General features: G+C 35.6%; 1 protein-coding gene across 16 annotated transcripts in view; it reads right to left on the bottom strand.

Annotated features, from left to right (window-relative positions):
- FMR1 (fragile X messenger ribonucleoprotein 1) overlaps positions 1–16,709 on the bottom strand; it is a 54,433-nt gene that overhangs the window by 20,894 nt on the left and 16,830 nt on the right. For 14 of the 16 annotated variants that reach the window (XM_090265450.1, XM_090265452.1, XM_090265438.1 and 11 more), the window contains exons 2-7: positions 9,542–9,594; positions 5,773–5,866; positions 3,138–3,209; positions 2,722–2,870; positions 1,086–1,179; positions 884–1,000 (exon numbers count right to left, since the gene is read on the bottom strand). In XM_090265450.1, coding sequence (XP_090121576.1) covers positions 884–1,000; positions 1,086–1,179; positions 2,722–2,870; positions 3,138–3,209; positions 5,773–5,866; positions 9,542–9,594 — 579 coding nt within the window. Of the gene's footprint in view, positions 1–883; positions 1,001–1,085; positions 1,180–2,721; positions 2,871–3,137; positions 3,210–4,893; positions 4,974–5,772; positions 5,867–9,541; positions 9,595–16,709 lie in introns of those variants that run through there. The other 2 variants (XM_090265447.1, XM_090265444.1) reach the window with 2 other exon arrangements.

Here is a 16,709-nt window from a genome sequence, read left to right as displayed (position 1 = left end):
AGGGACTGGAAATGGTTTATAAGTGTGTGGGAAGGGTTTATAAAGCCTTAAATATATATAAATACTAAAATAAATGTAAGGTTCCTACTTCGCAGATTTTCACCTATCGCGGGGGGGTCTAGAACGTAATACCCGTGATAAGTGAGGGAATACTATATAGCAAAAGGACATTCAAATGTCTCCTGTCCTACTAAGTGTTCAGCAAGCACATATCAAGTTGGAAGGTGTCAAGTTTCATGAGGTTTTACAATAATACAGCCTTGACCACTTTCTCCCTTAAAACAGTTTGGAACTCCCTTTTTTTTAACTTAGTTTCTATGGTAATGGATGGAAGTACTAGATAGTTATCAATGAAAACAAATGTATGGTGATGGAAATTATTAACAGATTAATAAATGTAGCTAACATGCACCTTAAGAGATGAAGCAGTAAGTTAAGAGAAATAGCTTCTGGCAGGAATCTGAAGACAGGAGTTTTAAAGAGTGAGAACTAATTAGAATGAAGAAGATCTATACCCTTTTAAACAGAGATAAATAAACATAATGAAAGGAATATGATTATATATGTAAATATTCTGTAATACTTTAATGATAACATGTAATACGGAAGAAGCATTGTCTCATTTTATTAGCAGCTTTGATGAACTTCTAGTAAAAGCGAGTTCCAGAAGTTCCTTAATATACATAACTGCTGCTTAGTTCTAAAACCTCATGCACAAAAACTTTAGTATGATTATGCTTTGTGTATTTTAATTTTTTAAATATAGGATATTAAGAAACTGTTAACAGTAAATAAAGAACAATCTGCCCATATTCAAATTGTGTAACTGAACAGCTACCATTTCTAGATAGAATTACAAGCAGCACTAGGGAAAACCACATACCTCTAGCTGCTTACTGGCTTCTTCATTTCTCAATATCAGGGACAACTTAGTGCGCAGACTCCGAAAGTGCATGTCAATCAACATGTGTGCTCGCTTTGAGGTGACTTCATTGACAGACTAGAACATATAAATTAATGCTATTATTATCAAAGCAAATACCCTAAATGACAAACACCAAAATAAATAACTCAAGAACACTTACCAAAATGACAAGCTGATAATTTTCTGGATCATAAGTTACAGAAAAGGCACCAACTGCCTTTTTAAAATCCTTATGTGCCGATTCTTTGGCACACCTAGAAATAAAATAAATATCCATTGTGAAGTTAATATGAGTGAATATCAACTACTGGCAATAGACGCAAAGAGATCTGCACACAAAATTGTGGATTCATATTAAATCGATGACTTATGCAAGATATACTATATCTATTTAAAGATTTTGTTCCTTTGCTGTGCACCTCTGAAATACTCAACTCAATCAAGTGTTTGAGATTATAGAGAAAGAAAAAGTTATGTTCTTAAAGGATTACGGATGGTCTTAGATTACCAAAGGTGGCGTATTTAGGGAAGTCACTCTTCCTCGTAGGCTTCCTCATTTCAATTAAATATAAGTAAGTAATATTCTTGAGTTAACTGTTGAAAACTGTTGGGGATAGCTACAAGGTACCCAATTTTGTTTGTTGTTACTTTTGTAAAGAAAAACTGCTGATCAATTTAAGGAAGAGAAAGAAATGTACATGAATCAGAAGGCACAAAAGTGTACATGCCTATGAATTCTCTATAATCAAAATGCAAGACTCCTATGTATTTTGAACTGCACATTAATGTTTCAAGTACAGCAAGTCCAAATCAAACCTACTATAACCCTTTGATGCAATCATTAAAAAGGAATCTCTTAACTGAAGTCTTTAAGCACTACTCAAGATCAAGACAGAGATGACCTTTTAGAAAGAGGACTCATGGACATGGACAACAGTGTGGTGACTGCAGCGGGGCTGAGGGGTATAAGAGGACTAAATGGAATGGGAAAAAAATACAATGAAAAAAAGAGGATGCCAAACGAAGACAGGGGTGTGCACACTCATTCACTCACTCACTCCCTCCTTCATTCTCTTCAACTAAGGATTGTGACCATTTCCCATTCATCGGGCCTGGAGGTGGAAAGTTGATAGGGGAGCAAGACACCCCCAAATATCTGCCTGCCCTTGCCCACTACCCTGTGCCTATTGCTCCTGGCCTGGGACCTTTCCTGCTTATCCCAGTGAACCTTCAGGGGAGGAGGGGCAGGAACAAAGGAAGAGTCCCCAGCCCAGCCACAGCACTGACCCCACCTCTCACAGTCATGCACACCACATGCAGGTATCCCTGCTGACACACTGACACACAGCCCCAAAACATGTCCCTGTAAAAAAAAAAAAAAAAAAGAGAGAGAGATGACCTTTTGAAGCTTCATTAGCTCTAGTTATTACATATTTATATGAAAATATTAGCTAAAAGGGAAAAATCTTGGCGTAAACTTCATTGTCTAGAATTTGATTTGTGACTTACAGCAAAATCTGAATAAATCAGTTTCAAAATCTTAAAAGCCTGTGAACAAAGTTAGTTTATTTTAGAAAACAAATTTACATTAGCCAGGTATCCAGACAAGTAAGTTTAAACAAGTGCAATGCTGGCTTAGTTATATAACTGGAAAAAACTAAGTATGTTTTTTTCACGTTATACAAACCATTTTCACTGAATTAAAAAATTGTATTTTATTATTTTAAAATGTATATTCTTGTAAACTAATTGCCAGTCACCTGTAAATTCTCAGCATTTCTTGCACATCAACTTACATTTGTCGTAAGTCTTCTGGCACATCCAGTTTTATTTTATGGAAAGTATCTTTTGTGGCAGGTTTGTTGGGATTAACTGATCGCAGACGTTCAATTGTGACAATTTCATTGTACGTAGCATCACATGCTGCATATTCGATCACGTAAAACTGAGAGAAATAAATAAAATTCATTCCTGGTCATAGCATTTAAAGTAAGAGCAGTAAGCTATACCTATTCAGCAATTTTTAAATTACCTAGAGCGTAAAAAAGAAAAACAAGTGTATTCTCCATACTAAACATATGGAGAAAACATTTTAATAAAATGACTCAAGTTATTTATTACTTTAAAATAAAAATTCAGGCTGAATTGTAGTACTTGAGTTTAGAGAAAAGACAGCAGTATAAGAAAAAATTTTAAATATGCATTTTCCTACCTCTCCCTTTATCATCCTCACTTTAGCTAACCACCAACAGCAAGGCTCTTTTTCATTTGCTCTGGAATAAACCTACACAAAGATTAGAACAGAATATTTCATGATTAACATCATTCGGCAATTTATAGCTCTGACATTGAGGAAAATTTCTTAAAATGACCCTAAGTGTCTTTTAAACCCATATTCTGTATCCTTAAACCAAATTCTACCCTTACAGCTAGACATAGATACTTAATCAGAAACTGCCTGATTACTTGGGAGAGCCCTGTAAAAAGAGCTTCCTTATTTCTCTAATTCAGCAATAAGATGACTACTCATAAACTGGGACACACTTTCCTTGGGTACTTCAAAAGTTTAAAAAAATATATCTAAAAATGTACAAACTTTTTAATACTAATAAGCAAATAACTGAAAGTCACTGATCTGGGCCTATGCCTGGCTCCATGATCATTAAATGAGTAAGACTGCTGACCACTCACAGCCCACTAAAAATACCACCATGGCATTCATGTCTCCTACTAACTAAATGAACAGATCCTTGGTCACTCTCTGGTCTCTTATCCCCTCTTCACTAAAATGGACAACTCCATGTTGGCAATCCTCTGGATACCACCTTCCTACTTTCACACACTGTGGATCAGTTCTTCTAACCAATGTCTCTCATGACCACTGCAAAGTTCACTTACAATGTGCAGTGTGGAACCTTTTGTGAAGACGCTACCAAATCAAGGTTAATAAGAAAAAAAGATAATACAGTACACATGGAGAAACAGTAATACTCAGGAGTAGAAAGAAGCAGCAGGAAGGACAAGGGGGATGAGGAAGAGAGAACAGAGTGAGGTACAGAGCCTAAGCAACTCAAAGCTCTAACTTGTTTTCCTTTTACAACTGAAGTTAATAGTTATAAATGTGATGAAATACAATTTAACCCAACCTACCTTTTCCTCTTGCCTCCATAACTTAACTCTGTTCCAGCCAGATAAATTTAACTTCCTCTTAACTGCTCCAGCCAGAGAAATAATCTGGTAATTGTTATGTAAAACAAAGAGGTGATCCCAACAACAGCATCTCATTGGTCCCCACCTGTCTGTGACTAAACTGGGAAAAAAATGCCCCTCTATTCATCAATATTGTGAGAATTCCCGATACAGACGACGAAAATACCCGGTGTCTTACCTCTCTTTTAGAACTTAAAATTAATGGACATACAATACAGTGACTAAATACAACTTAATTTAACCTACCTTTCCCTCTTGCCACCATCATTTACTTTCAACTCTGCTCTAGCCAGAGCAATAACCTCTTATGTTAGGTAATATTGTGAGGTCACCCTACCAACAGTGTCTCATTGGTTACCGTGGTGACCTGTCATATGACTCAATTGAGAAAAAGTTCCCTTTATCCAACCAAACACTATTATGAACACTCCTAATATAGACAGACCAAAAGTCCTGATTCTTGCCTTCAGGAAGCTTGTATTCTGGGGAAAATGAATAGCTGAAGGTCCTCAAGTATAAACAGTGTTTAGTTCCCTATTGGGATCCCTCACAAAACCAAGCCCAGTTCCTTATATCTAGTATGTACTGGGAATATTTTTGGTAAATAAATAGTACTTCATTCTATTTCTGATTTAATATTGTAGAGAAAAGAACACAGACCTGAACATCCAGAGACCTTCTCTAAACACTTAAAATAGCACTCCTGCCCCTACATCACCTTCTATTCTCTTAACTCTTTTTTTCTTCCTAGGACTTACACCTGTCATGTTAGCAATCCTCATTAGAATGTGGCCTCACCAAAGGCAGGGACTCTTCTGTTTCACTGCATCGTCTGTACCTAGCACAGAAAATAAGAATTCAAATACCTAGTACACTTAACCTTACCTGTACAAATCTCTACTTAGCTGCTTCCTTAATACCACAAATATTCATGAAGTTGCAACTACTAACAAGGCATTGTGGAGAAAGAAGAAGCTTAAAATGAAGTGTGTGAAAGGGAAGGAAAGAGAGGATACTACGTAGAACTATAACACAAACCAGACTCCAAGTGCCTTAAGCCCCACCCCCAACCCCAAATTTTCAGTAACTAGAGAAAACACTAACACAATGCTTCTGTTAATATGTTACATCTCCACAGCACTTTTTGGCCCAAGACATCAAAGGCACATGAGCTGTCGGTTTATACCATGCCCTGTGGGAAGATGTTTTATTTATATGTGTACATACCAAAACTCATAGACGGCTTTTTCAAAATATACCAGGAGAATTTACTACTACTTAAAGAGATTCTATGATGATGGTCTATATAGTCATAATTTTTTTCCTTTGCAAGGCTAATTTTCCTAATTCAAAGATTCAGAGATTGAGGGATGTGAGAAAAGCAGTACTAGTGGACAAAGGAAATGAGTGATGACTTTCAAAGATGTGCCCAGACTGCTGCTCAGGCAGCCACATTTAAGCATCACACATTATTTCACATCATTATTAAGATAGCTCAGTCAAAAGCACACGTCCATCACAGCTAAAATTCTCAGGGTAGTTTAAAAGTGTTAAAGATAAGGGGTACAAAAGACTTAGGCAATTTAAATGCTCCCATTCCTTCAGTGCTTAATAACTTGATGGCATGAGAAACTTACCTCAACTTCATCACTTTCATTTATATCTTTATTATAACCTACAGGTGGTGGGAATCTCACATCATGGAATGGAATCTGCCTCTCTGGCTGCCAGCTGCAAATAAACACACACAATTACTTAACCAGCTTTTCGGTTTAATGGAAACAATGACCACGATGCCATCAACTTTGGTTAAGTATGACCCCCTGGTATTCTAATTTAAAGAGGCAAATATTTTAAATCTGTCAAGTGTTTTGCTGAGAGGGGCATAAGGGCAACATAGAGACATTGCAACAAAGTCTGCAGGCAGCACAGCAGCCCTGTAGTTCTATTTGAAATATTTCTCTAAATACAACAGATCAACACTGTAATTTCCCAAATGAGTCTTTTTTTCCAAAAATTTCAACCTCTAAGAGTTCTAAACATAAGGCTACAACAGCAATTTCCTTTGATGCTTAAATTAAATATGTTAGTATCAGTAAGTGTCAGTAATATCACCAGATTTCTACTTGCAAAGGAATTTTAACCACATTCCAATTACCGCAAAAATTAGTACTAAATGCCCTCTAATTCCTAAACAAAATGCGGCAGTCAGCACATTAGCAATTCAGAACTCACTTTTCTCCATTTAAATTTTAGATCCTACAAGATGTTCAGTTCTTGCCATGGATAACTGGCTTGCTGATCAGCATGACCTACCAGCATGCACTGGCCTTGGTGGGGTCTCCTAAACCACAGAAATCCAGTGGAGACAGCCTGTAGGAGTTTGGTAAGTTGCCTATGTCTTTGATTTAAAATGAGATGAAACAATTTTGAAAACCCCCAAATTATTCTATTATATCCACAATGGTACGAAATACTAAAAGACAAACTTTGCAAAAACACTGGAGGATTCAACTGCTGTAGCAGTCCTTTCTTTTTTTTTTTTTTTTTTTTTTAACTAAAGAGCTTTCTTAGTAAAATCCTACAAAGTGCATTTTTTAAAAGAGTTATTATTATATAAGACAGGAGGATAGAAAATTTGTGGAAATTTGATTAGGGCCTATATTAGAATGAATCCTGTTCTAAATTATACATACTTGAAAACTATAAAAAAAACTACCTTTACTTCAGAAAAAGCCTTTTTAAACTTAAAATAGTGACTTTTAACATGTTACAAATTCATTGGTAAATCTGACTGGTAAAGAAAATAATAATAATATGATTTTCTTGATTCAAATAAGGAACAATTATTTTAAGTCTTACAAGTACAAACATAAACATTCAAATTTTTTATTCAAAATATGTGAAGACCCTGGCCAGGTAGCTCAGTTGAAAGAACATGGTCCTGATAAGCCAATATTGCAGGTTTGATCCCCAGTCAGGGCAAGAATCAGCCAATAAATGCTTAAATAACTGGAAAAACATAAATGTTTCTTTCTCTCTCCCTCTCTCCTCTCTCTCACTCCTCTCTAAAAAGTCAATCAATAAAAAAATGTGAAATAGGGAAGGTAAAAGCAAAGCATCTAAAATAATTTCGTATTATTGTAATAGGAGGTTTTGACTGAAAAAAAGGGGATAAATATAGCCTTTAAGTTTTATAAAATATTAGAGTTTTTTAAATAGAAGAACAAAAAGGAAAACAAAGAAGGGCAAACAGACTACTTTGGTAGGGACCTATCAAATCCAGGTGATGTGCTTAAACCCAGCACTGACTCTCAAACATACTTCATGAACTCAAGGAAAAAGAGTTTATTTCAAATTCCAGACATGGCAGATAGTTTGAAGAGAAACTTTTATATAGCTAAGGTGTATAAGAGAACTAGGGGGTCCAAAAATATAATAATTTTAAGTTTATAGTAGCAATCTGCTTGAAAATAAAAGAGAACTGATGTGATAAATCAGTGTGTAAAGGAGATATATTCTTAAATGCAGAGAAAATGACTGTTTAATATTAATCCTCTAGATTAGGGACTACAGGAAAAACTAAGAGTGGCAAATAAAGATAGCTCTCCTTTTAGGGGAAACAGTGTTTACGTAGTGATGGGAGCAAGCAGTAAAGAGTATAATTTCAAGAAAAAAAATTACTCTTCAAGTTATCCAAGATTCCTTTGTAAGAGGTGTGATGATAGAGAATAGCCATAGATACTAGAAACAATGAGGAGGCAGATTCTGGGCTCTATGTATTCAGAGAAAGGTATTCTATAATTTGGATGCAATTATTAGTCTAGAGCGAAGAATACAGTCAGATACACTAAAGCATTTTATCTCTATCCCCCTAACTATGTTTCACGCATCAGAGAATAACCACTTTGTCCTGTTGGTAGCTAAAATAATCTGCAAACAGTCTAATTACAGTATGTCTGTGTCAGATACTGTATTTTAACAGATTTATTGAGATACATACCATAACATCCATCCACTTAAGTGTATGTACAACTTAACGGTTTTAAGTATATTCACAAATATGTGCAACCATTACCAGTCAATTTTAGAATACTTTCATCACCTCAAAAAGAAACACTATACTCTTCAGCAGTGAGTGGCTCCCTATCCCCTCAGTCCTAAGCAACCGCTAATCTATCTTCTCTCTATAAATCTGTAATTTGCTTTTGATATACTATTAATTCTCTCAGTACATAAAAGCCAAAATATTATCATTGTTGAGCATTCTTCAGAGTTCAGTAAAATCCTAAGATTATGACCATATCTATACTTTGGCTAAGGAGTTTTTTCTACTTTACAATCTTGAATGACTACTCTGAAAATAGCCTTTATTAGCAATCAAAAATTTCAGTTAACATAAATACGGAGAACATAATGACAATTTTCAGAAGGGAGGGGGTAGGGGGGTTGCATGAAAAGGATGAAGGACTTAAAGCAGCATAAATTGGTAGTTACAGAATAGTCATAAAGATGTGGACCACAGCATAGGGAATATAGCGTCATAATGACTATGTGTGCAGCCAGGTGGGTGCTTGGGACACTGGTAGGACCACTCTGTAGAGTGCATGATTTTCTGTCCACCTTGCTGTATACCTGAAACTGGTACAGAATGATGCTGAATGTGAACTATAATTTTAAAAACTTGTAATCAAGAGATTTGTCTCCCCCAATAAAATGTTAATATCTATATTATTAATGCTTTCATATAGCTAATTTCCTAGGCCTGTAAGGATATTTATTTAGTCATCTAGCAAAGAAAGCAGAAAAGATCAGTTACCACTATTATTGATTATAAATACATGAAACAGACAAAAATAAGTTAATGGATAAACATGATTATTTCCAATAAAATATACTACGTGATGGCCAGAGGAAAGGGGGGGGGCAAGGGCTGGATAAAGGTGGGAAAATGGGGACATCTGTAATAGTGCCAACAATAAAAATAAAGAAAAAAATATATATAGTAGAAAACTAATACCACTGATTTTAGATTTAATGTTACAAAACTCACATCAATTTTCTAATACCCATGAATCCATTCATTTTAATCTTTTAACAATTACAAATATTCCTATGCAAACTCTCAGTTACTAATATAGAAGGATCTGGTTTCTTTCTTCACATTCAAGGAAACTGAGATGTAAGGATCAAGATTATATAAAAGGGATCTCTGAGGTCATTACAGGAACAGTTTCTCCACTGGTTTAATGTGGAACTGTTCAGGAACTTCTGGGTCAGTAACATGAGATCCATTCCTAAAAAAAACACTCAAACTAGACTTGATTTTTTAAAATGAGAAGTAAAAAGAATAATCAGTATAAAATATTAAAAAACCTGAACCTAAAATTATATCAAGACACTTACTTGTTTTCAAACGCAACTGTTATTGAATCTTCATGAACATCCTTTACGAATGCCTGTAAAAACAAACAGTTAAATTAACTTCTAAATTTGAAGATCATTTGTTTTTAAATTTTACAGATAACATTTTTATGTTTAAGAATAAAATGGAGCTTCAAAAGAAAGTTTGTCATTTTGTGTGGATAAGTCATTCATGAATAACATATATATGCAGCCACCTACTATGTGGTAGGCCCTCGGAGTATAGATTAGCTCAGAGAGAGGAAGGAACACAGTAAACTGATAATTACAATGCTGGTAGTGAGTACAAAGCTGGAGGTATACTTCAGGCTACAATTCTTTGAAACAATAAAACTTGTTCCAGAGCTATATGGCAGTCAGTATAGATCTGTTGTAACCTATCTTTTTCTCTTTAATCAGGTTTTAGTATACAGTAGTAAATGACTAAATATACTTGAAAATTTATGTATACACAAGTACCCTAAATTTTCTTTAACAACAATATGCTACTAATATATGAAAAAGTCCAATTACCAGAGTTTTACTAAATTTTCAATGTCAGAGGAACTTGGAGAAAAAAATAGTACTATAAAGTACAGAGGTTTAAATCTTTGAAATCTGATAATACAACTGCTAATAATCTGCAGAAAGACATAAAAAATGTAATAGCTAATTACAGAGAATTCTTTAATCAGCATGCTGTAATTCTATAAAATGACATAATAAAGTAACAGCTAACTAATTATCAAGAATTCTTTAATCAGCATGCTGTCTGTAACTCTGTAAAGTTGTTTTTAACAGATGCAGGAGGTTTTGCTTCTATTTTGACAATTAGAGGAATAGGATAAAGCATAAAGAAACCCAAGGGTCTTTATATCTTCATTCATTTTATAATGGCTAAAAAGTGTTAAGCCTCTTTTTTCTTTTTAACTGTATTTTTTGGTTTTTCAACTACAGTTGCCCCATTTTTTTTCCCTATTGCTCTCCCCCACCCAGCCCACTCCTTCTCCAACAATCATATCCCTCCTTGTCCATGTCCATGAGTCATTTCTACATGTCCTTTGACTAAACCCTTCCCTTACTTATCCCCCTTCTCTCCCTCCCCCTTTTCTCCTATTGACTGTTATTCTGCTTCTTGTTCTATTTAGTTCATTTGTTTATTTTGTTCTTTAGTCTCCTGTATTAGGTGATAACATATGGTATTTTTCTTTCTTTGCCTGGCATATTTCAGTAAGCATAACTCTCTCTAGTTCCATTCATGTAGTCGCAAATGGCAGGAGTTCCTTCTTTCTCTCTGTTGCATAGTATTCCATTGTGTAAATGTACCACTGTTTTTTGATCCACTCATCTACAGATGGGCACTTGACTGTTTCCAGCACTTAGCTATTGTAAACAGTGCTGCTATGAACATAGGGGTGCATAAGTTCTTTTGAATTAGGTTCTAGGATTCTTCGGATATAATCCTAGCAGTGGAATCGCTGGTTCAAAAGACAGTTCCATTTTTACTTTTTTGAGGTAATTCCATACTGTTTTCTATAGTGGCTGCACCTGTCTGCATTCCCACCAACAGTGCAGTAGGGTTCCCATTTCTCCACATCCTTGCCAGCATTTCTTTGTTGATTTGTTGATGATGGACATTCTGACAGGTGTAAAGAGGTATCTTGTTGTGGTTTTTATTTGCATCTCTCTGACGGCTAGTGATGTTGAGCATTTTTTCATGTGTCTATGGATCTTCTGTATGTTCTCTTCGGAGAAGTGTCTGCTCAGGTGCTTTGCCCATTTTTTAATTGCCCTGTTTTTTTTCTTGATGTTGACTCATATAAGCTCTTTATATATTTTGGAGATCAGTCCCTTGTCTGAGATATCATTGGCAAATATGTTTCCGTTTCATCTTGCTGATGTTTTCTTTTGCGGAGAAAAAACTCTTTAGTTTGATGGAGTCCCATTTGTTTATTTTTTCCTTTATTTCTATTCCCTTAGGAGATGAATCCATGAAAATATTGTTACATGGGATATCTGAAATTTTCCTGCCTATGTTTTCCTCTAGAACTTTTACGGCGTCACAGCTTACATTTAAGTCTTTAATCCATCTTGAGTTTATTCTCGTGTGTGGTGTAAGTTGGTGGTCTAGTTTCATTTTTTTGCACGACCCTGTCCAGTTCTCCCGGCACCATTTGTTGAAGAGGCTCTTCTCATTCCATTTTATGTTCCTTCCTCCTTCATTAAATACCAGTTGACCGTATAGTCCTGGATTTATTTCTGCACTCTCTATTCTGTTCCATTGATCTATATGTCTATTCTTATGCCAGTACCAGACTGTTTTGATTACAGTGGCTTTGTAGTATTGTTTGATGTCTGGTATTGTGATTCCTTCTGTTCTGTTCTTCTGTCTCAAGATTGCTTTGGCTATTCGGGATCTTTTTTGGTTCCATATGAATTTTGGAAGTATTTGTTCTAGGTCTGTGAAATATGTCATTGGTATTTTAATAGGGATTGCATTGAATCTGTAAATTGCGGGTAGTATGGCCATTTTCATGATGTTGATTCTTCCCATCCAAGAACATGGATTTATTTGTATCTTCCTTAATTTCTTTCTTCGATGTTACATAATTTTCAGAGTACAGGTCTTTTATCTCTTTGGTTAAGTTTACTCCTAGGTACTTTATTTTTCTTGTTGCTATAGTAAATGGGATTTTCTTGTTTGTTTCTGTCTCTGATATTTTATTGTTGGTGTACAGAAATGCCTTAGATTTCTGTATATTTATTATATACCCAGTTATTTTGCCAAATTCGCTTATTATATCGAGTAGTTTTTTACTGGAGTTTAAAGGGTTTTTTTATGTATACTATCATGTCATCTGCATATGATAGTTTTACTTCTTTCCCAATTTGGATGCCTTTTATTTCTCTTTCTTGTCTAATTGCTGTGGCTAGGACTTCCAACACTATGTTGAATAACAGTGGAGAGAGTGGACATCCTTGTCATGTTCCTGATCTCAGGGACAATGCTTTCAGTTTTTGTCCGTTAGTATGATGTTGGCTTCAGGTTTCTCATATATAGCCTTAATTATGTTAAGGTATGCTCCCTCTATTCCCATTTTGATGAGTGTTTTCATCATAAATGGGTGTTGTACTTTATCAAATGTTTTTTCTGAATCTATTGATATGATCATGTGATTTTTGTCTTTCATTCTGTTTAGGTGGTGTATTACATTTATTGATTTGTGAACATTAATCCATCCTTGCATCCCTGGGATAAATCCCACTTGATCGTGGTGTATGATCTTTTTAATGTATTGCTGGATCCTGTTTACCAATATTTTGATGAGGATTTTTGCATTTTTGTTCATCAGTGATATTGGACTGTAGTTTCCTTTCTTTGTTGTGTCTTGACCTGGTTTTGGAATTAGGGTAATACTGGCTTCATAGAAAGAGTTTGGGATTTTTCCCTCTTTTTGGATTTTTTGGAAGAGTTGGAGGAGGGTAGGAGTTACTTCTTCCCTAAATGTTTGTAAAATTCGCCTGTGAAGCCATCTGGTCCAGGCCTTTTGTGTACCAGGAGATTTTTGATTACTGTTTCAGTTTCACACTTTGTTATTGGTCTGTTCAGGCTTTCTGCTTCTTCTTGATTTTGTTTTGAAAGGTTATATGTTTCTTGAAATTGGTCCATTTCTTCTACATCGTCAAACTTCTTGCCATACCGTTGTCTGTAGTAATTTCTTACAATCCTTTGTATTTCTGTGGTATCAGTCATGATTTCTCCTCTTTCGTCTCTGATTTCGTTTATTTGGGTCTTCTCTCATTTTTTTCTTGATGAGCCTGGCTAAAGGGTTGTTGATTTTGTTTATTTTTTGGAAGAACCAGCTCCTAGTTTCGTTGATCTTTTGAATTGTTTGTTTGGTCTCTATGTCATTTAATTCTGCTCTGATCTTGATGATTTCCTTCTTTCTTCTTGCCCTAGACTTTGTTTGTTGTTGTTGTTCTAGTTCTTATAGCTTTAGGGTTAGATTTTATATTTGAGATTCTTCTATCCTTTTCAGATATGCCTGTGTTGCTATGAACTTCTCTCTTAGCACTGCTTTTGCTGTGTCCCATAGCTTTTTGGCTCTTGTGTGTTCATTATCATTAGTTTCCAGAAATTTCTTGATTTCTTCTTTGATGTCATTGTTAACCCATTCATTATTTAATAGCATGTTATTCATTCTCCATGAGTTAGAGTGTCTGATTTTTTTCACTGAGGTTGATTTTTAGTTTCAAGGCATTGTGGTCTGAAAAGATAGATGCTTAATATGATTTCAAATTTATTGAATTTGTTGAGGCTTGTTTTGTGTCCTATCATGTGGTCTATCTTTGAAAATGTCCCATGTGCATTTGAAAAGAATGTATATTTTGCTTCTTTTGGGTGAAAAGTTCTATATATATCAGTTAAGTCAATGTGGCTTATTGTCTTGTTCAATGCCTGTTGAACCTTGGTGTTTCTTTGCTTTGAAGATCTGTCTATTGTTGATAATGGAGTGTTAAAGTTCCCTACTATGAGTGTGTTGCTGTTAATATTCTTCTTGTGGTCTTCTAGTATTTTCTTTATGTATTTGGATGTTCCTATGTTGGGTGTATATATGTTTACCAGGGTTATATCTTCTTGATGGATTGTTCCCTCAAGTATTATCAAATGTCCTTCTTTATCTCTTTTTACTGCCCTTATTTTGAAATCCGTTTTGTTTGATAGGAGTACTACCCCAGCTTTTTTTTAAATGTCCATTTGCTTGGAATACTTTTTTTTTCCCCTTTACTTTCAGTCTCTGTAAATCTTTTGTTTTGAGGTGTGTTTCTTATAGACAACAAATATGTGGGACCTGTTTTCTTATCCATTCCGGTACCCTATGCTTTTTAATTGGAGCATTTAATCCATTTACATTTAAGGTTATTATTGACAGGTATTTATTCATTTCTCTTTGTACCTGTGTTCCTCTCCTTCTCTTTTTTCTTCTTTTTCTTAAAGCATTCCCTTTAGCATCTCTTGCAATGCTCATTTGGTGAAGATATATTCTTTTAGTCTTCCTTTGTCTGAGAAACTCCTTATTTCACCTTCCATTATGAATGAGAGCCTTGCTGGGTACAGTAGTTAGTCTTGGTTGTAGGCCTTTGTTTTTCATTGTTTGAAATATTTTTGACCATTCCTTTCCAGCTTGTAGTGTTTCTGCTGAGAAATCTGATAGCCTTATTGGAGCTCCCTTGTATGTTATTAGTTGTTTCTGTCTTGCTGCTATTAGGATTCTCTCTGTCTTTGAATGTTGACATTTTAATTATGATGTGCCTTGGAGTGGGCCTTTTGGGGTTCCTCTTCATTGGGACTCCCTTTGCTTCTTGAACTTGCATTACTTCTTCTCTCATCAGGTTAGGAATATTTTGTCATTATTCCTCCTATCAGCTTTTCTATTCCTCGCTCCTCTTCTTCTCCCTCTTTTATTCTAATGATCCGGATATTATCTTGTCTCATGTCCTCCTGCAATTCCCTTAGACCTTCTTCATACTTTTTCAATCTTTTTTAATGTTGTTGTATTGTCTGGGAATTTCTTTCTACATTGTCCTCTAACTCACTGATCTGATCCTCTGCTTCATTTGGCCTGCTTTTATTGATTCTACTGTGTTTTTCAGTTCAGAGATTGTATTCTTCATTTCTTCCTGGTTCTTATTAATAGTTTCTATGTCCTTTTTTTATGCTGGTGTAGTTCTCTGTAAGTTCCCTGTAATTTTCTTGGAGCTGTTGGTAACTTTCTTGGAGGCTGTCATAGTTATTTTTGAGGGTGTGGAGTACATTGAGCTTCTTTACCACCATTATTCTGAATTCCATGTCTGACATTTCGATTACGTCTATTCCATCTACCTCTCTTTCTGAGGATTCTTCTTTTCCTTTCATTGGGAGGTTGTTTCTGTGTATTACTATGTTGGATTCTTCTTGATTTTGTTTTTTGAATTTGTCTCTTTTGATTTCCCTCCTCTGATGTATGAGATTCTTTATAGAGATCTGGGGTTTTCAGTGGTGCCGTCTCTTAGATCTCCTGAGCCTGATGTTCTTGGGGTACCCTTTAAATTGTTTGTTTATGGTGTCAGATGCTCTTTGGTGGGACCTTCCCTTTGGCTAGTGGATTGAGAGTCACTCTGTCCATCTTGTTTTTAGTTCTTTTGTGGAGATGCTGTTAAAAACACAAACACACAGCCCAGGCAAGAAACCCACACCCTCAAAGATATCCCCCATCCTCTATCCCACTATTGGCAGCAAATGAGCCAGTATTAATATAAATGTAGAGAGGTTAGGGCTATTATACTATAGGAGAAATGGATAAGAATTGTTTTAAATGAAGAGAAAGATGATTTTCGAGAGGGAGGATGATAGAGTAATAATAGTAGCAAGTAGCGCTAAGACTGTGTAAGACAATAAGTAATATTTACATTGTATGTTAATAAAAAAAGAGAGAGGGAAGAATGCAGGAAACAGTAAGAAAGTGGTAGTGTATAGTATTAGATTTATATAGTAGTTATATGCTATATATTTAGTGTGAAAAGGAGGCTAAACAAAACAAAAAAACAAAAATTAAAGATGAAGGATGGGAGTGAGAGATGGTATGAAACTGATTAAAGAGATAATTCAAAGAGAAAAAGAAAGAGAAAAAAAGTATTAAAAAAAAGAAAAAAATGAGAAATAAAAAGTTTTTACTCAGTTCAGCCTTTGTGTGCAGTCTTCTTTTTCTGGATCCACACCTGGTCAAAATTCCATGTGTTTCAAATTTTTTCCTGTTGGCTGGCTGTGAGGAGCTCTGGCTGGTTTCTATGGCTGCTTTTGTATTCCTCAGGGACTGTTGTAACTATCTTCTGTGAGCCGCAGAATTGGGTCTGTCTCCCCACTTGTCCTGTGGCACCCTCCAGCAGTCCTCAGGTTTCTCTAGTAATGCTCTTCTGTTGGCAAGCCAGTGCGCATGTTCCTAGTCCCTGCCCTACTTTGGATCCTGCCTTCACTCCTCCTCGCAAGAAGTCTCTATGTTCCAAGCTGCAGCACTGGGCCGTGACCGTCCCTGGGTGGCAGTGCCTGACGGTTCACCTGCGCGCACTACCCGCCCGCTTTGGGCCCTGACCAGGACCGTGTTTCTAACACAGCTTTCCCGGCCCAATTCCA

The sequence above is a fragment of the Furipterus horrens genome, unplaced genomic scaffold (genome assembly GCF_987537825.1).
Source record: "Furipterus horrens unplaced genomic scaffold, mFurHor1.1.pri manual_scaffold_17, whole genome shotgun sequence".
Classification (NCBI taxonomy): domain Eukaryota; kingdom Metazoa; phylum Chordata; class Mammalia; order Chiroptera; family Furipteridae; genus Furipterus; species Furipterus horrens.
The sequence above is the reverse complement of the archived record's forward strand: the minus strand, read 5'-3'. Positions and strand labels throughout refer to the sequence as shown.